This window comes from Mchenga conophoros, linkage group LG23 (assembly GCF_057382185.1).
Source record: "Mchenga conophoros isolate Kocher_MC1m ecotype Shallow Benthic linkage group LG23, M_conophoros_male_GT1.1, whole genome shotgun sequence".
Lineage (NCBI taxonomy): Eukaryota > Metazoa > Chordata > Actinopteri > Cichliformes > Cichlidae > Mchenga > Mchenga conophoros.
Window position 1 is genome coordinate 1,490,436 of NC_140547.1, and position 22,342 is coordinate 1,512,777.

The window sequence follows — 22,342 nt, forward strand, 5'->3', positions numbered from 1 at the left end:
ACTGCCAGGCTCTGAAAAGTATCTTTGTTGTAATCTGGGGCTGGTAATGTGACTCAGTGCTCACACTAACATAACTCGTGTTTACAGGACTGAAGGCAAAGATGCTTCTGCGTGGAACAGCGAGGCTTTCACTTCACTTACTGTTTCTTGGTGGCGGGAAGGAAGCCGACCATTTCCATCGCCTGCTGCAGCCGTTCAAAATCGTGACGCAAATCTTCCTCATCTTCAATCTTAAAATTTTGCTGCGAAGAACAAGAACGAGGCAGTTATCGAGTGTTTGGAGATGGAAATAAAAAGGTGAAGCGCAAAACGGACACACGGGTGAAGGACGGAGGCGTGTGAAAAGCAGGTGGAGGAGAGGGGAATAACAACGAGAGAGAACAAAGAGCGGCTCATTAACATGCAGGACACACGGACTGCAGCTTGGCTGCATTCATGAATATATCAGGTCACTCAAAGGGAAGCACGGTGTGACTGTAGTGCAGGGGTCGGCCACCTTTCTGATGACGAGTGGCGTCTAAAGTTCCCTCAGACGTCACTGCGCCATAGCAACCGTGGCATTAGCAATACATGTAATAACGCTCTATATCAGTGGTTGTGTTTGTGTGTATTTCCATGGTGCTGATGCTGAGCAGACAGATCCCTGATGCGTTTGAAGCGTAAAAACTGCCAGCTAGCAACGCCTCTGTCACCGGTAGGCGGAGTGATTTTTAGCCAATTACAAGCTGAATCTGGTAGTTGGGGTTGTTAGCTGAGATAGCGTCATTAAGAAGCGGCACAACTAACGTGTCTACGCGAGCTAATCTGCGATGTGCACCGCTGGCCCGGCCATTTATTTTTGATGCACCTTCTCAGATTAACTCGAGTGCTCAGGGTGGCCGACCCCTGCTGTAAAGGCCACGCCCATGACCAGGTTCAAAGGTTAAAAATCAACAGGAAAGTTATTTGGTGGGCCGAAAACAGGAGACTGAAATTAAATGGAGAAAATAGTTTAGATAGGAAAGCTTGCTGATTCCTGATCTATCAAAAGAGACGTCACACTTTATCTGAAAATGCTTCATTTTAGGTATAAATGAGCTCATCAGCCGTCCTGATGAGTGTAACTCAAATCTGATTCCTTAATACTTAAGAAACATTTCCATTGCTGGTGGAAAAAACCAAAAGCAAAACGTGAGCCTGCTATGAAACATTAAAATGATGCAGGCAGCTTCCTAAATAAAACCTGCTTTAAATGTTATCTTAGCTAAAGCCCAGCTGCAGATCGAGCAGATGCTGTGGGCCAAAACACCAGACAAATATTTTAAATAAATAAATGTTGTTCATTTCCATATTTATCACATTTGTCACAGGCGGCCCTGGAGGAGGGCGACTGAGGCCCCTGTGGCGCCGGAGCAGCGACTCTGTACCTGCTTGAGGTAGAAATAGTCTTCAGGCGGCAGCAATTTGAACTCCTTTCGTTCTTCCTCTGAAGCGCCCAGCAGCAGGTAGTAAAACACGTGATAGTTCCTGGAAAAGGAAAAAAAAACATGAACTTTACACCAAGTTATTACTGAGGGGAAAAGTTCCCTTCATTTTTATACCATTGCTGTTCATTAGTAGATGTACGAGCTTATGGCCACAAACAGACTGAGTCAACACACTTTATAAAGTCTGAAGCTCGGTGCTGTTTACAGAAGTTTTCCACTGGCGCTATCAGCGAGCAGGTAGCTTTGTTGTATGAGCACACGGGAGTAATGAGTTTCCACACTTATCACTAAGAAACAATAACACCACCCAGCAGACGCACCGTCAACTGCAACTATGTGATTAACGGCGCACACGGAGCAGGCGGCAGTGGGCGGGGGGTAACGTGACGTAATCGGCAGCAGTAGGTGAACAGATTTTCCAAAACTAGCTGTGAAAACCTCGACAGGAAGCTCGTCTCCCACCTAAAAACAGCTACTGGAGGCTTTTCTACACACACGAAGCATCAGCTGAGCTCCAGAGTTTAAAGTGTGTTTTTAAGGACAGATACGCACACCTCCATGTGGCAGACACACATATACACAAAGGATAAACTAGTGTCAGTCCCACTTTTTAGATTATACTCTTTTAATCTTGTGTTTCTTTTAAAGATCATCATCAGCATTCAGCAGGAACCACTGATGTTAATGTCAGTTTATCTGTGACAGTCGGCCTCTTCCTTTGACTCACTGATAGATCCCACAGAGAAAACAGAATGATGAAGCAGGATTACGTCGCTCTGACTGCGTTTCTCAGTTACCAAAGTGAAATAACTGTTTGCATATTAGTCACACAAGCAGCGACAGACTAGCAGTCTAGTTGGTAGGAAACAGTGCAGTGAGCAACACGAGAGGCAGCGTCAAGGCGACGAGTTGGTTTCAATGTGCAGCAACGAATCTTCTTAACTGTTGGTCAAAACTTGCTTTTCAGTGTTTATTATCTGCAAATAAACACAACTGCAGGTCCTGGTTATATAAGACGACCTCATGAGGGTCAAGACCCCGTCATTCCTCACCTCTCATTCTTCTCCCTAGAGACCAGACGAGACTTCTCCAGGAGGTACTTCTCCACCACTGCCCTGCAAGATGGAGAAAAACACAGTGAGGGGGGAAGGATGAGAAAAAGCAGAAGGAGGATGAATCATCTGATCTAAAAAAGGTCACTCGGCTGTGTCTGTGTCTCCCAGGTCACTTGTGAAAGTGGGCTGCTAATAAAGACTGAGGGGAGGAGCAGGGGAAGTGAGGGCAGATGGTCAGAACAATCAAAGAGGGAACAAAGCTCTCAGATATGGTTGGACGTGTGTCATCACACAGCAACACGCCGGCCGCAGACAGCTTAGGATTCATGTATTTGACTGAATAGGAGACGGAGGGCAGTGAAAAAGCAGGCTGTGTTTTCACTGCAGTCGACAGATACGCAGCTTTATTTACCTGCTGCACCAGGCCAAGGCCATAAAGTTTGCCAAATCAGATTTTATAAGTCAAAGTTGGTTTTTCAGTAGCCAAGCAAAAACAGCACTGACGCCAGTCCTGACACTAAGAATAGAGCTGTGCTGTGAGAAACCGGCTTGCAGCTTCGACTAGAGACAGACAACGTAAAGTTCAAACGCTAGCTTACGTGCTCTGTGACGTCGGGGTGTAATCAGTTGTGCCCATCATGACCACAAAAACACCCACAAAATGCTGTTTATCATTATTATTGTAACAAACAAGATCGTCTGACGGGAATCCTGATCACGCTGCCCACAGATACTGAGGTAAGTTGCACTTGAACCTGTTAGAGGCTTCTGCAAACGTCTGAATGTGCACAGGCATGCAGGGGTGTCCAAGCAATACAACAGATGGTGCATCAATAACAATCCCTACTCATTAGCTGATCTGAGAACAGCTGATGTTTGCTGAACGTGAGCTGAAGAAGGTTGAGAGACGGAGAGCATAAAAACATGCAGACTGTCGGTCAGTTCAGAGAGCCGAGGCGAGCAGCAGCTTCCTCTTTGCTGATCCACTCCACTGGAGACGGAGAGACACACAGCCTTTGTCAAGTCTACAGAGCAGAGCTGAGTCATTAACCGCCTAGAAGAGCCTACACTAGAAAGAATAATGGTGGTGAAATATGCTGGGCGGTGTGCTTTGAGTAGATATGATATGTTCTGCAAGATAACGATCTTTGGTGGGAATCACAGAAAAGCCTCAGCCTGCTAAAATCGACTCCTCGGATCGAATTACAGAGCTGAGGCTGAGCAACGAGAGCTGGTGCTATCAGGCTGGGGATACCCACCTAGTGTGGAGCTGAACATCGTCAGCACAGGCATCAACGTGTTTATTCACCGCCTATTTTTAGGACCAGAGAATTAATCACTGTGTCAGTCATTAGTCTGAACACTGTACTAAATGTTCGCTGCAGTTAAACAGGGCTCTAGAGTGCGACCAAATTTTTCAGTGGTGCGACTAAAAAAAAATATTTGGTTGCACCTGTGCGACCAAATGTTCGGGTAGCAAAAAATAAATAAATAAATAAATAAAAATCTGTAACCTTCCCTGTGGTCAACAGACACACATTTTGCCCCTATCGTGGACTAAACCAATCAGAGATAGTAAGGGGCGGGACCTCTCTGATTGGCTGTGGTCCAGTTGAAAGTGCAGGTGGAAGTGGGAGGTGAGTAGCTTGAATAAAGCGATATCAATTCATTAAATCCTGAATCGACTTTTAAATAACTGTGTTTTGCCAGAAACGCCAGATTCTCAGATTAAAGCTCACAAAACCATTTCAACAACAACCAAGCAGCAGATGAGAGCAGGTACACGGACTCCACACAAAGACGTAAACACAGACCGACGCATCAGAATCAGCTTTGTCTGTGGCCCCCCCACACTCCCTAGCAGATCATTACATGGAGAAACCTTTGGAATGCAAGCATGCTGATCCACACAGGTATGCACACATGGGTATTCACAGACGCGGACTAAAGCTTTCTTGGCTGCTGCCTCAAAGCACACTGTGCGCTGTCTATCTTGCGTGCTGCACAATATCGTTTATTACTTAGTAAATACTGATATCTATGACTAGCTAGTTTATTGTGATGGTGCTTTGTTTTCTCTATTATTATGTTGCTCTTTGTTGTTTGCTGTCTCCTCTGTTTGTTTGTTTGTTTGTTTGTTTGTTTGTTTTTTCTCCATACAGGTGACCCAGGAGTTTTTTTTTTTTTTTTTTTTGTCTCTCTTCCCCCCCCTTCTCACCGTCTCTTCTCCCCTTGGGTTTTCTTTCTTTCTCTCCCCCTCTCTCTCTCATTCATTCCCCCTGTCCTATTTATTAAAAAAAAAAAAAAAAAAAAAAAAAAAAAAAAAATGACAAAGGATGAACTGAAGCTCTGCCATCACGTAATGTCGCATACTGCTGTTTCTGATGTCATTTAAAAAAAAAAAAAAAAAAAAAAAAAAAAGAATCAGCTTTGTCTTTCTCGGCTTTCTCACCCGACGGCCCGTAGACGGACACGCTGTCGGAGCTCAGCGATCCTGATGCGTCCGGTCCGCGCTGTGATTACGTCTTTTTGCGCTGATTCTGAGCTGCAGGTTTTGTCTCTCTCCAGCCAAAATCCACCGAGCCAGCAGCAAAAGAAGCAGCAAACTGCGCTTCACATTTGATCAATGTCGTCATGAATTTTGCTGTTTTGCTTCCACGACTATTAAAATCACACTTCATGCACAGCTAGCTCTCTCTCTATCTCTCTCTGTAGTTCAAGAACAGTTTCCCGTCTCCAATCTCTGTTTTCTGTATTATTCATTCGCTCATTACCCACCAGTCTACCGTTGTTTACAGCGCTGTGGCTGCTGTCTTTTTCTTTTCTTTTTCACTTAAATGACCTCGGACAAGAAAGCCTATTTTTTTCTGTTGTTCAATACTGAAGAAATTTAAACTTTATATGCAGAACATTGTAGAATATTTTTAAGGTTTTCTGCTATAAAAAGCCAGACCAGGAAAATCTCCTTCATGTTTTTCTGTGTTTTATTCTCAGTTACTTTCACACAAAGGCATCTGCTGTGATGTTCACAATTCTGATGAAGTCAGTGCTGATAAATGATCAGAATTATAATATTTCTGACTCTTCTGGCTAAGTTGAATCGAATCGGGACTTTGAAAACCAGAATCGAATGGATTATAGAAATCAGTGATGATACCCAGCCCTAGTGAGCAGCCTAGGCACGACAGACGTGGATGTAGCTGTAATAGGAAAAGAACTATTGCTAACTTTTCTGTTAAGGCCTGATCCTTCTGAAATTCATAGCCAGTGCTCTGACACGGTGTCATCAATCTTTGAATGCTGAAAAAGCACAGTGTATCCAGACAAACACATTATATTACATAAATTATTAGAAAATTTGTGTACGCCTAACTTTTGTGCCGGTACGCCTAACTTAAAAAAGTTAGGCGTACCGGCACGCCCATGGCAAAAAGTTAGTCTAGAGCCCTGTTAAAGCTCGACATGTTGCCTTTTTTTTTAAAAGACGCTGAGCATCTGTTCCTCTGCTTTGATGAGGAAATGAGGAAGTGACACGGCTGACCAGACTTTGATGCAGCTCCTAACCAGAGTCTGGCTGCTGAGAAAAAGGAAGGACATGCTAGTGGTTGCAAGTTTCAGTCCATATACACACAGTGAACATAGGAAGGCCCATGTGACGCGGTAGAAAAGTAAAGAGGAAGACGCAGCGCTGTAGAGAACACGCACGCACGCACGCACACGCACGCACGCACGCACGCACACACACACACACACACACACACACACACACACACACACACACACACACACACACACACACACACACACACACACGGTGTTACTTACCCTCTGACCACGCCGCTCTCCAGATAATTAACCTGGATGAATTTGCCAAAGCGGCTGGAGTTGTTGTTGTGGGCTGTCTTGGCGTTCCCAAAGGCCTGGAAGAGAGAAGAGGATTAAAGTCAACTACACAGAGCGCATCGATCTAACCAATCAACAATTTAGCCCAATGTTCTGGTCAAATAATGAGAAAAAATGAATTTAAGTGGTTAAAACTGCAGTCGGGCGTGTGTACAGGAGAAGACATCAGAACACACAGCACTACCAAAGTCATTTAAACCTCTGCAGCTTTTCTTTAAACTGTTAACCTTCAAGCCATCAGTGGAATCAGGACCTTTGCTGAAGTCACAACAACCCTCCGTAACTACAAAGAGGCTGCACAGTCCTGGGTTAAACCTTGTTTTGAAGCTGAAACTGTAGAAGCGGGTGGGAGTGAGTGGGGTAAGCATCTGCAACTCATCTGAATTTGCCCTTTTCTTACTCTCATTGAATCGCTCTTTGCACCTCCTCGGGGTCAATGTGTGTGAGAAAGCTTAGGTCAGAAATGATAAATGAGGCTGGGGCAGACCCTCTGTACGGCCGTGTCACACCAACGTTTCTCTCCAGGTCTCGGGCCAATTGCAACCCAGCCAGAGGCGCAACGACCCCAGGCTCACCCAGCCTCTCTGAGGCGCCTTGTTTATTGCACGGATACGTTACGAGAATAGCACGTTTTCCCCCTCTTCATGATGAGATGTTCACATGGTCACACACAAACACAAAACAAGGCCACCACAGGGGAAGTTGACTCAATGCATGTTAAATAGGAAGTACATTCTGTTTTGTAAGGCGGTCGCAGGGTGAATTTGATACACTGGTGTCGGGGAAGATTGGAAAAAAGACTGCAAGTGCACACACACACGCACGCACGCACACACACACACGCACGCACGCACACACACACACACACGTGCACACACACACATGTGCACACACACACACACACGCACACACAAACACGACTGAGATTCCTTAGGATGAACCGTTGACCCATTTTCTTTTCTCCTGCATATTTACACCCCTTGTGCTTCAGCTCTGTCCGTGCACGCTCATCTGCTCTTTTTTGTTCTTTAAGCAAGAACAACTTTGATCAATTTTTATGTTTTAGTGCAAAAAAAGAACTCAAAATGTGATTTTAATATTGCCTTGAAGGAAGTGAGGGAAGAGTTGTTACTTGTTGATGGATGATGAAAGATGCTCACATGAGGTGTGTGTGTGTGTGTGTGCACGTGCGCGCGCGTGTGTGTGTGTGTGTGTGTGTGTGTGTGTGTGTGTGTGTGTGTGTGTGTGTGTGTGTGTGTGTACGTGTGTGTGTGTGTGTGTGTGTGAGAGACCAGAACAGCTCTGAACTTGCTCAGACGGGGCCTCCACTCACCCACTCACGAAGGTTTTTCCCCTTTTTTTCTGCACACAATTTATCCAAGCTGTCTGCTTGTTCAGATCAACCATGCAGTTGTTTTTATTCTGTTTGCTTAAATGGTTTTCTTTCTATTTCTTCTATTCCCTATATGAAGGTCAGTAAATGTGTTCGGTGTCCAGCACCAAACCCTGGGAAATCTGTGCAGGACCCAGGCTGCTGCACGGAGGGAATTCTAAACATGTTGCAGCATCATTCGTATTCAAACATGCCCTTCATCAGCTCGTCTGATTGGTTTGAAGCGCAGCAGGTATGAGGAAATACAGCAGCCGTTTCGCTGCACGTTGTCTATGGAAAGACGAGGCCTAATAGGAACTCTTACACAATATGGTTTGCCCTCAACAAGTTCATAAAAGAAGCAGAAAAAGAACGAGGCGGAAAAAAGGCACAACTAGGTGAAAGGGACCTTGGCAATCTACAGCGAGTGCACGCGCTGCATACAGAGAGCTTTCAGCCCACTTCTGTGTGTTTAGTCATTTATTTTAAATGAGCCCACATCCAAAGTATGAACTCCAAATGTGAATAGACGAAGCAGACAGACATTTAGATAAGCATTCAGAGTGGTTGTGATGTGTTTTTGTCCTTTCTCACATTCAAGCTTTAATATTGGTGAAACGATCCACCTGATATGAACCGTTTAAAAACATGTGGTTTCGACAGGCCGCGAAATCTGCTGTCAGTGACTGGACATCAAATATCTTTGGGACTTATCCTATGTTAGCTTCAGCAGAGCCAGACAGGTACCTTTAAAGGTTAATCAGCTCCATAAGGAATGGAATTTTAAAACAGTCCCTCAAAAATGAAAAACATACGCGGGAGACCGTGTCATCACACAGCGCACATTTCTCACTGATTTCGACCTGCAGAGAGCCGGTTTCACTGGTATCCAACTCCCCGTACATTCCCACTTTATCAGAGAGCCAGACCTACCAGTCTGAAGACTCACATCCCTATTTAGACAAGCTCCTCCCTCCCTCCCTCCCTCCCTCCCTCCCTCCCTCACACACACACACACACACACACACACACACACACACACACACACACACACACACACACACACACACACACACACACACACACACACACACACACAAAGAACACTGGGGGAGTGTCTTTCACTGTGCAGTTTATGAGCAGTTTGTCTCAACAAGCGAGTGTGACATGATATAATTTAAACACAGCTTAAACATGAGATGTAGTGAAAGCCTGCATAAACATGAAGAAACCAAAACAAAAGAAAACCCAGCGTGGAGGGAAAGTTTGATTTTGCACAAGATTGGATGTTTTGTGACTTTGCTGCCCTGAAAGTTGTTGTATTTCCCCATTTTCTGCATAGTTTTAGCGTGCACACTGACGCCAAAGCGGAACGTTAAGACAACTTTGTAATCAGTGAAGATGTGTCCCGGAGCATCGCTGCATCCTTTCAGGTTTTACAGTTCAAAAGAGCTTCAGTTAAAGTTTCCACAGGCGCTGCCAAGGCCCTGACACCGACACCTCGCTACAGCAACTGCCAGTTCCCACATTCACAGCGGACAACGGCAGTCACTCATGCAGAAATGACTCAAAGTGCTAGGTGGACATGTTTACTCGTTTGGCAGCAGAAAGTTTAAACTAAAAACTATATCTGTCATGTTTTTGAAGCCTTAGACACACTCATCTATTACCGGTTACATTGGAAAACCAAGCAGCAGGGATCTATATCATCGCTGGCATAACGCTGAGGCGAGGCTGATCGGTGCTTAGAGACAAAATAATCGCTTTGTTGTTGACATGAATGTGAGAAATGCTTTGGAGAGATCACATGATGGTGGCAGCGATTGAATCCAACCACATCTCTGCACAGTTCTTGCTCTAAGCTTGGCTTCAGGCTGCCAATATATCCCACTGACTACGCTTAAACCCTTCGAGCTCGTCTGAACCGCCGACAACGAACGGATTCTTTCAAGCATCACAACGCCGTCGACGTCAGAAACAAATACTTCCATCTCCTGTAATCTTTCTAGACAAAACAAACACAATGATGCCGGTTTGGACAGAGAAAAGTTGTAGAAGTAATTTTTGGGGAGTTTTCTAATTAGATTTATTGATTATTACAACAATCACACACAGAAATGGCAACTTATGCTTTTAAAAAGTAGGGCAATTATCACCTGGCAGCTACACAGCACTAAATCAATTCCTGGATGCATGGTGGTAATAAAGCGGTGGTGGTAGTCGTGGTCGAGGGGAAAAAGTAATCGCTTCAGTATGCAAAGGCTGATTGTAACAAATTCTCCCTATTATTAGCAAAGCCTGGAAAGCAAATCAGAAACTGACAGAAACCAACTTAAAAGCTAAATGATGGAGTTTTGCTCTGGTGTAAAAAGTCGTTTTTAACTCTAAACCATCTGCGCCCAACTTAAGTTTCACAATAAACTACACAATTGTCTATATTTTAGGAACAGGATCTAAAAATACTGGCACCTCCGCAGAAGCACAGGCATACTGAATCTGCAAGCAGGAACAGCTACCACGAGAGGAACCAACCGGCGGGGTCACGAGGAGTCATTCTGCACAATCCATGAAGGAGGAAACGGGCACACACGACTTTTTCTCCGATTCTCATTTAGTGCAAGAATGTCAGCAATTCTGATCTTTGTGAAGTGTGTTTAGTCTGAACTAGGGTTAAGTGACGAGCGCAGCTGCCGAGTCGGTCGTGGAAACGGCAACAAGCGGTGATGATGAAGGAGGCGCAGAGTTAAAGGATGCATCAGCAGGAACATCGTTTCAGTCTGCTGCGCGGGAGCATTTTGTGCTCTCCAAAGATGACGGCGGATAAACTGAGCGCGCTACCACTGTGCAACACGTGGGGCTCATGCTATCGGCGGCACGGCACCTACGGAGACATCGCCACGGTGTGTTTACTGGCAGCGCAAGGAAGACAGCCGGGTAGGAAAGAACAACGTCTACTCCCTGCAGCTTTTAAACAGTCAGGGCTAAAAGCTACAACCAAAGCAGGAGTGTGGGAGGTTTCACAGCTGAGGATGCAGCCTAAAGCTGCTGCAAAGCATTCAGGATTTCAGGGTATCAATGAAGTAACAATATCCCCTCCAGATGACGCTTCAGAAAAGACACAATGAGGAATTTTTACCACACCACGTGGAGCTCTTACTAAAGCAACCTCTGACCCTAACCTGCAGAACCACTGAGTTTTCTGTTTACATCGCAGCGGAGATGGACCGTGTCACTCTGCAGGCTCGGCCACACACGTTAGCGTCTCGCTGACGCGCCGACAAACGGTGACGGAATGGAAATGAAGGGCAAAAGCACATCCCTGTTATTACAGACGAAACAACAACACAACAAATGCAATCAATGCAGCAGCTGAACTGGGGCGTCAGATTGTGTGTCTCAGTAAAACAGGCTCCTGTTTGTCCACTGAAGCACAGCAGCCAGCCGTGCCCTGAAAACCGAGCAGGAGAAGCTGGAATGGCCTGTTCACAAGCACGTGACATGCTGGAGCGCTATGTAGAACAGCAGGAGAGTCTCATGCACAGAAACTATGTCAAGGATACTGGAGAACCTAATTAAGGTTCTCAAACCTCTGAAGGGTACAATGACTGATGAGCACAGAAACCTATCAGCCCTTTGCAGAAGGTTATATTGAAATCCATGACAGCTCCACCATCACAGAGCTACAGTCCTGGACGGCAGACGCAAAGATCTGCACAGAGCCGGATCCTGGATCCAGGATGTAAGTTAAAGCGCTTTTAGGGTTCACAGACTTCAGAACTATTTCCTCTTTTATTTAACGAGACAATCTAAACCCACAGCAGTTCATTCTGATAATCACGGCCGATATGCCACAGTCAGTCCAGTCTGTGTGATGACCTTGCACAGAAGGTATCAAGCCTGCTGTCATAACTGATAACGCATCTGCAGCTTCTGAAGGAAGGCCTTTGGTCCAGAGCCTCGGCGCCGAGTTCAAGAGGAACCTCCCACTGCAGCCATCAGATTTCTGACATGCCTTATTTTTTCAGGCTGAATAATTTTTGATGATCATCTTTGATGGTCATAAAACTTTTTCCAGTGTTGCACTCTGCAGAAAAAAAATGTTGCTAAAGCCAAAGTGCTGCTCCCACCTCAGAGCCTTTTTGGGTCCATCTAAAACAATAGATGTGAGTCGGCAAGGCTGATTCATCGGACTGAAAAGTAACATTAAGCAGGACATGAAGTGAAAAGGTTCAAGAGGTATGTTAAAGTTTTCATGCACCAGTTTTGCTCCTCTTGTGGTTTGGTGTTTTACCAGATTGGAGTCATTTTAAGCCACTCCACCCATGTCTAGATGGGGACCACATCAAACCCCAGCCTGTGGTGTGGTCACAACACACGAATAGACCCTGAAGTGGCACAGCTGACATGTACTGCTACATGTCAGCTGTGTGTGGACTGCAGGGCGAAGCATGTTCTGCTTTTCAGCAAGATGCTGAACGGTATGATTACAGGAGGCCTCTGCATACGTGTGCGTTTATAGGACGGCTGACTCATGGGCTGGCACTGTGACTTAATCACAGTAATGCCAGCTTTCCCCAGACTCACACACAATGCCACCCAGCCTGAATAACTACTCATAAGCAAGAGATAAACAATGGATCAGCAGATGCTATGGCCTCCTCTGCACTTCCTGAACTACAATACAATACTCTGGCCTGCCCACACCCCTCAAGACTCTGAGCTAACAGTAGACAGAGTTACTGCTGCTACTTCCCATGTCGTAGCGACTTCCTGTTTGGTGCTTCGGGATAACAGGAACTTCCTGTCTGAAAGAGTGAGCGTGGCAGGAGGAGGCTTAGGATCTGAAAAAGGCATATGTGCTTGAGTAAGATGTTAAGCTTCCAGCACAGAGCTTTATATTACATAACCAACAGGCCACCTATATTCACGCCTTTATTTAAACTGTTCAACATTTCTCAACTAATTTCTTTGAATATGTGTCACATTTTAAAACGACCACATTTAGAAGAGAGTGACAGGTGAAACGTTCAGCTGGTACTTTCACTTAAAATAAATAAAAAACTAGAATTCCACTCGAACGCCGATCTGTGCCCTTCTTAGACGGGCTGATTGTGCGATTAATCGCACAACGACCCACATTACTCATCACATAATTGCATCAAAAGACACCGAGGCCACAAAAAGACAGCTATTTGCCATAACTGCCAGTTGTTGTCCACACCGTACGGTCCAATACAAGCTAAGCCAGCACATATTCCACGATAATAACTGTATGATTATTAGTGTGATGACAGAGCGGTGCAGCATTGTGCGTCTGTAGGAATTCACTCACTTTCAGAGGCAGCTTCAATTAGAAGAACTGAAGTTCTGCTGGTTTCATTATCCATTGTGTGTTACAGCAGGCACACATCCTGTTGCTACTTACAGTGCTGAACATATTCATTAGACCACCTGCCATAAAAACACATTTTTCTGTTTAGGAATGCAAGTAAATAACTGATTTGGTATCTAAAAATAACAATGTGCTTTACTATTTTTCTATAAATTCACAGATGGCAACAATTCTATTTTAGCATTAAAAATTAGGATCTTGCACTCACTAGTGGACTGACCATTAGAGAAACAACATTTATGACATAACTAAGGAATAATGGAGTCTCTCATATCAGGAGCTTTCATCTGCATGAGAAAACAAACTGTTTGCACAGCGTTGCCTGGCTTTCTCTGCATCCGTCTGCGGGACCACGATTGACTCAATCATGCTTTTATCCTGAGCAAGCTGCTTAACTGCTAATATGCTTGTGTTGTTGAAATGAAAAGTATTCAGCAAAGTGTTGCAATGGACTAGAAACTGTTTGTATTATCACTTTTTTTTAAATAACTGAGAGACTTTAATTCTCTTTCCAGCATGCATGAATCTGCACCAGAATATAATCAAAATATTTTGTCTGTTCTAAAGTTTAAAGCTGCATATCTCACCCTCTCAGGAGTATAAGATCATTCTTAACCACAGCTTTCAAACGCACAGTTCTCCTATATGAAAGCCATCTTGCTTAAACAGAGCCAGGCCCTACTGGCAAAAAAAGAAAAAGATGGCTTTAGAGTCTGGCAAAAGAAAACAAAGAAGCCAAAAGAACCACGTAAGAGAGGCTCAACCAGTCGAACCGGTTCACGAGTGGAAGCACAGCTTTATTGCTTTTCTGCAGCTTGAAGCTTTTATTTGTTCCATTATTTTCAGGACAGAGGCTGAAAAATTAAAGAACAGAGCAGCATATAGAAAAAGGGGGGCGCTAAGTAGGACAGGAGCTTTGCAGATGGTTTCAGGTTGTGGCCATTCATTCTGCCAGCAACAGCACGCAGCCAGCACCACACATGATGATCTCACCTCGTCAAAATGTGGGCCGGACCTTTAGGCCTCCCCTATAGCTCGATGACACACACGTGTTCAGATACACAGTCACACACTTTCCACTGCTGTAACCTGACCAGCCTCCAAAAAAGGAACCAAATTAAATCCTTTTGTAAAAATTCCTCCATTTGGGCAAAAACACTAAAAATAGTATAGAACCCTCTAACGACGTCGACAGAGCCGTGAGCGCTACGAACCTTAAAACGACCAGAACTTCTACACTCATTACTTAGGAGGTTCATCCAGCTCAAACACAACCTGACTAAAGTAAAAGAGATGATGAATAATCACTCAGGCTGAAAGGGTGAGTGACCAGTCAGATTACTGAGGCCAGATTCTTCTTGTAAAACAATAAAGAGGAGGAACTATTACGCTATGACAGTTTAGTTATTAAGAATTCTTGGATGAACGGTCGTCTTTGGGTCGCCTTCTTTGTCAAAAATCACCTTATTGATTTACTTCTGTGCTTTGTGTCATTATGTTGGTGACTCACCCAAACACTCCTAAGCTTCTGGGTTTGGACTGCTGCTCTGACAATCTGTAAATGTTTGGATTAGAGCTGGGCGATAGAACGATAACGATATGTATTGCGAAATAACTTTTTCTCGATAGAAAAATGTAACTATTGCGATAGGCCTCATCGCTCTTGTCCTCTTAAAAAGAAGAACAGACAATCCAAATTAAGTAGCGCAGAGCCGAACCAATCACAGCCGCAGCGTCACGTCACGTGACTTGTTACGTACAGGACAAGTGCCAAGCCGCACATGCGTATTTGTTTGGGAAGCAGCCAGCCGCCGTGGCGTCCGGGTAATGGAGGAAATGAGTGCGCCGACTAGAGAACGGTCACGCTCTCGGTTGATTTAAGGTTACTGAAGAGAAAACAGATGATGGTTCCAACGCCGGAGAGATTGTCGAACGGAAGAGCCACAGAAGTCCCGTAGTGTGAAGGTGTTTCGGCTATTTCAAGTCTGACAAAAAACAGAGTAGCTGCACTGTAAATGTGCCGAAAGCAAGTCTGGAAACACAATAAAGCGGTGCATGCTCAGTCTCTGACTGGAAGCGCTGATTCATCATTCGGCTTTTGTCAGACTAACGTAACTGTTAAAACTGTTTGAAAAGCTCAGCTATACAACAAGGAGAGGTCGAGAATTTCCTTTTAGTTCTCAGTTTATTTGATATTGACAAAAGTTAGTCAGTTTTGTCTGTTCTTCTGTAAAACAAACTAAGATTTATTTTTAGAATTAATATTTTGTTTCTAAGTGGAATTGACAATTTAGTCTGTTTCGTTTGTTCTATTTTGAAACTTAAACGCTTTAGCGGCTGCCTTTTGTGTAGTTTGCAATATTTGCCTTTATTTATCTGAAAAAGTCTCATGTTCCTTAAGTACATCTACCCTGTTGAACTTATTATGGGAAATAAATATTTAAATAAAAACAAGCTGCTGATTATTTCACATTTTACTTGTGAGCAACGGCACATTTAAATCTTACAAATATAGTTATTTGGCTGATATCGTGATAGATATCGTTATCGCCTGAAATGAAAAAAACATATCGCGATATGAAAAAATCTCATATCGCCCAGCTCTAGTTTGGAAGCAATTTTTAATACTTATTCCTTGAAAGACGGCGAGACATCAAGTCTGTAGAAGGAGAGCCCGAGTAGCCAAACCACGATGCTGCCTCCGCCGTGCTTCACAGCTGGGTGAGATCCTCCAAACATCTTTGTACATTTTTGCCACAAGTTCGACTTTTGTCTCATCTGTCCAAAGAGAATTGTGATGCGGGACAGCCAGGTGGCCGTTTGTGCCACGGTGGTTTCCTTTGTGGTCTCCTAACCAGTGTTTTTTCCATACTGGCCAGACCAACAAGTATTTCAGCAAGCTGCAGATATTTTTATTCATGAGGTTTTTCATGTTTAAAGAACACCTTCTTACAAATTAACTGCATTTTCTACAGAAAAGTTTCAGCTATCGTTGTAACACTTTTTCTAAGACCCTTCCTAAGTTGTTGCGCCAGCACACCTCACACATTCAACCTCATGTCCTTAATTGGAACAAACAACTACAAGAAGCTTTTAGAGAAGTCGTTAGCACAGAGATCAACTCAACAATTCAGCCTGGACTGCATGTTCGCCATGTGCCTGGTACGCCTGCAACCTATAGACGCACACATTAAGGTAACAGGTGATCTGAAACTGGCCGCCTTCCTCTATTAGCCTCATATCCTGCCACCTGCCCTGAATTTGATAAGCAGGAGAAAAATTGATGCATGGCATTTGGCCCATATTTAATAAGTAAATACTGCAGAAATTCAAAGGGTTCCCATTACATTTGTGTGGTATTGGTATACAGGGAACATTTGATTTCTGAGTAAAGAACATTTGCCTCATGTCAGCCATCTCAGCTGTTTTCACATGAAGAGTCTTTCAGCAGGCTAACGCTAAGGAGCAAACCTTAAAAACACTAAAGTTTCCACGTCTCTAAGTAAAACCCATCTTTAGCTGCTGTAATGATGCCAAGAGGAAATGCACAGCTGGTCAATATCCCGGGCGATTGCATGACCGGTCCCAGATGCAACCCAACCCGATCGCCATTTCCTCCGCTGACCAGGCCAAACTCGTCTCCCTGTCTGGCCCTGCAACCACAGCTCTGGACTGACATAGCACACACCCATTGCATTCTGGGAGTAAACGGCAGAGAGGCACTGTGTTTGCCAGAGGGACCAGAACTCTGCTGATTGAAGGGGAAAAGCCTCTGCTGCCTCCTCCCCTTCTTCCCTCAACCTGCCATCCAGAACCAAAGACTCTGACAGAGTGACACACATCAAGGGACCCAGGCTGCGCTCATTCAAATGCATCTGAATAAAGCAGCAGCAGTTCTGTGAGGAAGAGCTCGAATACTGAGTCAGGGGTGGCGTCAGAGATGGGACAGATGATAGATGAACACACTGAGTTACTGCAAGTTATGGCAAACCCTCTGTTCTTGCCATTCAGCCAACAGCTTGTGGCCAGTTCTTGTTAAACTTCTTTTTTTACTTAGTTCTGTTTCCAAGCAGTGCGTGCTCTACAGACTTACTTTCAGAGATCGGGGTGGGGGGGTTCGCTTCTCTGCACCATTTTGTGCTCTGAATAAACCACATTCCACATGCGGCTGTTCTGACTAGAGGTTTATTTTTAGCCCCACTTCTGCAACATTAAAACTGAAAAATATGTAGAGATTTACTTCCAAATCAGGACCGAGAGTAATCGCTTCCCCACTCTGACGAAGGCTATCAAACTAAAAACAAGTAGTGGGATTTCTGCTTTTTGTCTACTTGGCATTTAGGTGAATGTGCAGCAGGGCTTTCCAGCCTGAAATCTCATTGCAGCCGCAGACAGAAGCTTTTTATCTGTCATCATCTGCACACAGCATCATGGTGAATTCAGTCGATGCTGCAGGGCTAACACACTGTGGAAAATATTCAAAGCTGACTTAATCTACAAAATACAATGTAAGACAACACTCACTGCTTATAAGAGAGTACAAAGAGACGATGATGTGAATGCTGAAAATGACTTGACAATAATAATGCTGCTCGAGGTCTGACCAGAGGTAAATTCTTCCATATGTGAAAGTGGAGGAGACCCCGTTTCTCATTACGCCGATGAAAAATAAACAAAACCAAGTCGACTCTGTTCTTTGCCACGTAGCTCCGAGTTTCAGCTCGAGCAGAGGCAACAGCTGCACGTTATGCTGCAGCGCTTTGTTAAAACAATGTAAAAGTAGGCAGCTGTTAGCGTTTACCTACATATTTGCACGATTTATGTTTTTTATGTTGTTTTTTAAACTGTGATAGCAGCCTGACGGACAGAAGACTTCGTGTAATGAGCTCCAAAGTGGACATTTGAATATGTGCATGCATGTCGTGCAGTTCATCTGATTAGCACCGCCCTTTCCTGTCCTGAGACGCGCTGTTCAAAGACCCGGCCACGCCTCTGTGCTGTTTTTATACTATGGAAAATTCTTAATTACCCACCAGCGACTTACACCAAGTGCTACGTTTCACTTTGTTTATCGTTTTGGTTCAGTCTCAGCTGTCAGCGGTTGTAGAGCGAGTCAGTACAAGTATCCAGTTTCTCACAGCAGAAAGCAGGAACACGTACGGTCACCTGACCGAAACTTTGACAAAAGTCCGTTTGGTCAAAGTTTAGCTCCAAATTAAACGGGCACATATTTCTCCTGTCAAAGACAGAAGTCAGAGAAAAGCTGTGTTTTACCTTCAGCCACGTAAACCAGCACTGCAAATGTAATCAAAATCATCTGTGCGCTCAAAAGCAGATAGGAAACCAATACAAAGCCTTTTATCTTGCCTGGCTTCCCACAGCATTTTCAAAGGCAATGAAGCAACATGATGGTGTTAATAAAGCAACTTCCCTTTTTTTCATTTCTTCTTTCTTTATGCCACAGACATTTACACTGTACAAAAACAGGCTCTGTCATGTTAGCCCACGCAGCAGCCTGAAAATAGATTTCCTCAGTTCGACATGAGCTCAGATGTTTTCACCATTCATAACTACAGACATATAAACCTGTGAAATATCTCCAAATGTAGCTCGCTGCAGTTTTTTCATCTCGTGTCTGTGCTTTTGTACGTCTAAGCAAAATCATGAGTCACTTCTGAGGAAGTGCTCTCACCACTCGATGTGACCTAATCAAGAGAGCAACTGACTGAAACCAGTGCAGTAAATAAGTATGGCACTCTGAGGAGCGACGCCCATGTGGAGGCACCTTAAACCTGCAGTGGTTCTAAGGAAGTGGAAGTGAGATCGTGTAGAAGTCTATGGGAAAACTTATGTGACCCATTACTTCGGTAAACACTTTCCTAACGAGTTTATAGTCTCGATTACTAATTTCAGGTCTTCTTCAATACAGACTGATGCTCATTTTGTAAATTATGGTCCAATATAGATTAAAAAATGACAAAGAAGCGTATGCCTAATGATGTGGCAACCTGTGTGGACTTCAGCTCTCAGTCCAAACCATCTTTTTTCTGCACCCGTGGGTCTATGTAAACATTTTTAATATACTTTCTTTAGTCCCTGCAGCTGGATCAGCTAAGGTTTAAGGCATGGCAAGGCTAGGCTAATTCAAATTAGCTGAGCTACAGTTCAATTAAATTGTCCACTGGAGTAGAGACAGACCCAGCCATCACACATAGCATCTTACCTCCAGAACTGGTCCAGCACCCAGGATGGTCCTCTCCACCCCGCTGGCGTAGCCCTTCTGGCTGAGAGCAGTCAGACAGTGGATCAGGAAGTTGGTACTTTGGGTCTTGCCTGAGCCACTCTCCCCAGAGATGACAATGCATTGGTTGACCTTCTTCCTGAGCATAGCATAGTAGGCCACATCTGCGATAGCAAAAATATGAGGCTCCAGTTTGCCCAGCTGGTGGTTCTCGTACATCTTGACGTACTTAGGGTTGTAGATGGGCAGGAACTTAAAGGGGTTGATGGCGATGAGGATGCTCCCTGCATAGGTATAGATCTTTTTCTTGTGAAACCGTGTGCGCAAGTTGTTTAATATGCTGTCCTCATTGAGGACGGGGAGGTTGCAGAGGTCTGCAAAATCATCCTGGGGAGGGGGAAGGAAGCCCCTGGCAGCGAGCCGCTGTGCCTCCTGTTCCTTGGACAACATCGGGAGGTGGACATAACGGATTGAGCCATCACGATTCCTCTCCTGGATTAAATTATAAAGACAAAAACAGCACGTATTAGCCGTCTACTCGTCAAACTGACACACTGATTTCTTGAGACTGTTAAAAATATTCCGGGCTGTTTGCATTCCTTCAAACTGGCCAAAATCATCAAGGCCAGGGCCAAACAGCACTCGTCTCACACATGCTGCTGTTACATGTGCTGGAAAAATGATTTTCTCGCCTTTTCTGTTACATTTTCCATAAATAGTCTGCAAACTTGTATCTAGGGTTTAACAACTTGCTGTTTTTTCTCACTAAAGGAGAAACAGAGAGTAGAAGCACGTTGACTGAGCTGACTGTAACGTGTCGTGTGCTGTCAACTCTACCTGTAGTAAGAAGTAAAAGCCAAGGCTCTGAGGGTGTTGCTCCTGTGCTTTTCGAGGCCACAGCAGGAACCTCTGTACCGGCAGGTCTCCGGCCTCCAGCACCCACTCTTCCCCACCACATTCCTTCACCTCTGCCAGCACGTACAGGCGTCTGGGGTCCAGCCCCAGTGCCGTAGCGGCGTCCGAGATCACCGAAGCAGCCGTTGCATCCTTCTGCACTCTGATAGAAGCAGGGCAGATTAAAAAAACTATTATAAATAAGTTGTGCAATAACTTTGTGCGCATAAAAATAAATGAAGCAACGACAAACTAACTAAACGGTTGATGCTGATGTTTATTTTCCAGGTGAGATACTCACTTGAGGTTGCAGCAGGTGGATGGGTAAGCAGCCAACCTCGGATAGATCTGGAGCGTGTATGAGCGGCCATCCTGATCGACAGGGTTAGCTTGCCCGCCTCCCCCGCCTCCCCCACCTGCAGTCGTTGCCATGTTGGCAGCGCCATCTCTGACACTCATTCTGAGCCAGGGGGTGTGGCCTCAGCATGCCGCACACACCGCTTCTCTCTCACTACGCAGCACCTGAAGAAGACAGATTACAGATAAACATTGGTGTCAAGCCTAAAGAAGACAGTGCTGAGTTTCCCACAGAATAAGACTACACTTGTGCAGCTGAGGCATGTTCCAGTGCAAGGATGAAAGGAGTGACACTACCTTTGCAGACATTAACAGGTGATGGTGCATGTGTCCAACCCAATCATATGGTCACAACTGCACGCATCCATTTGCCTCAATCTGAGTGTGGCAGGCAAATATCTTCAGTTTGCCTCCTGCACACCTTCACACAGGAGTCAAAGTATTTCCAGTATAGTCACAAAGTATGTGAAAGAGGCCACCTCCTCCCACACGTGACATGTTAAAATAAAAACTCTTCTCACATTGTCCAGAGCTTATTTACGAACATGACTTTTTGAATTCCAATATAAATCGTTTTAGCGTTTCACAGGTCTAAACAATGAATCAAGCACAAAGTGAAATAGTTTCTCTTCAGTATCAGATTTCATCTGTGGAATTTCACCCACAGAATTTCACTCCAAGTATCCTGCTGATTAACCTAGCAGACAGCTCTATATAAGTAAATGTAAGAGTTTGGTAGGTCAATATATGTTGATTTAAATATATTTGACTGAAAAAAAAAAGCCCTTCCATGTTTGCAGTCTTTAAAAACAGCTCAGTCATCTAAGTAGGTCAGACACATCCATTTCAACGAGAGAGAAAACGACGCGTTTGTCAAGCATCAGATCCATATTATTGTCACATCACTTACGTCACACGGCCTTGCTAGGGAAACCATAAGTTGCAGCTGCAGACGCTGCACAGGAATTCAACCCTTCCGCTTAGTGATAGCAACAAAGACACAAATGCTGAGAGCACTTAGGGCAAGCCACAACTGGGCTAATGACTGCACATGATTCAGTCTTAAAAAACAACTACAGTAATGTATGCTGCACCACTTGGTTCAGGTCTAATTAAGTTAAGCAACTCTGGACCACAACGACTCATCTCTATCTGCCAATGACTTGATTTTCACTGCTGACATGTTGCCAACACAAAACAGTCTTTGCACAACTTCCAGCAGATCACCGAGAGCTGTTCACTCCTTACTATGGACTTGACTGACTTCATCACCACGGGGAAGCTCCCAGACTCGCCCTCATGCTGTAAGGGACAAACGTCTTCATGACGAATCACATGATTGGCACAACTGCAGTAACATTTACTGCAGTTAAACTGCAACACAGTCAGACACCGGCTCTTTCAAAGCATCGGCTAAACCGTTTAGATGTAATATTGCAGTTCAACAGCATCATCTCATCGTTCCAAAGGTTTATTTAAAAAGAAAAGAAGAAACCACGCTCTCATTTCAGGTTACCAGTATATTAACCAGTGAAACCTGCCTATTTTTATCACAGCAGAAGATATGTGTATTTAGGCTGTAAGTATGGGAGGTAGGTTATTACCTGCATTAACATGTTTCAATCTAAAATCTATTTAAAAGCAACAGCTTTGCCCACACAG

At 44.4% G+C, this 22,342-nt stretch overlaps 1 protein-coding gene across 8 annotated transcripts in view; it reads right to left on the reverse strand.

Moving 5' to 3' along the window:
• The window catches only part of myo9bl (myosin IXb-like), a 57,146-nt gene that overhangs the window by 15,763 nt on the left and 19,041 nt on the right, over nucleotides 1-22,342 (reverse strand). For all 8 annotated transcript variants that reach the window (XM_085266156.1, XM_085266157.1, XM_085266155.1 and 5 more), the window contains exons 2-8: nucleotides 20,625-20,845; nucleotides 20,267-20,486; nucleotides 19,412-19,921; nucleotides 6,347-6,441; nucleotides 2,519-2,581; nucleotides 1,407-1,506; nucleotides 142-242 (exon numbers count right to left, since the gene is read on the reverse strand). In XM_085266156.1, coding sequence (XP_085122282.1) covers nucleotides 142-242; nucleotides 1,407-1,506; nucleotides 2,519-2,581; nucleotides 6,347-6,441; nucleotides 19,412-19,921; nucleotides 20,267-20,486; nucleotides 20,625-20,782 — 1,247 coding nt within the window. In that variant the 5' untranslated portion in view covers nucleotides 20,783-20,845. The remainder of the gene's footprint in view (nucleotides 1-141; nucleotides 243-1,406; nucleotides 1,507-2,518; nucleotides 2,582-6,346; nucleotides 6,442-19,411; nucleotides 19,922-20,266; nucleotides 20,487-20,624; nucleotides 20,846-22,342) is intronic.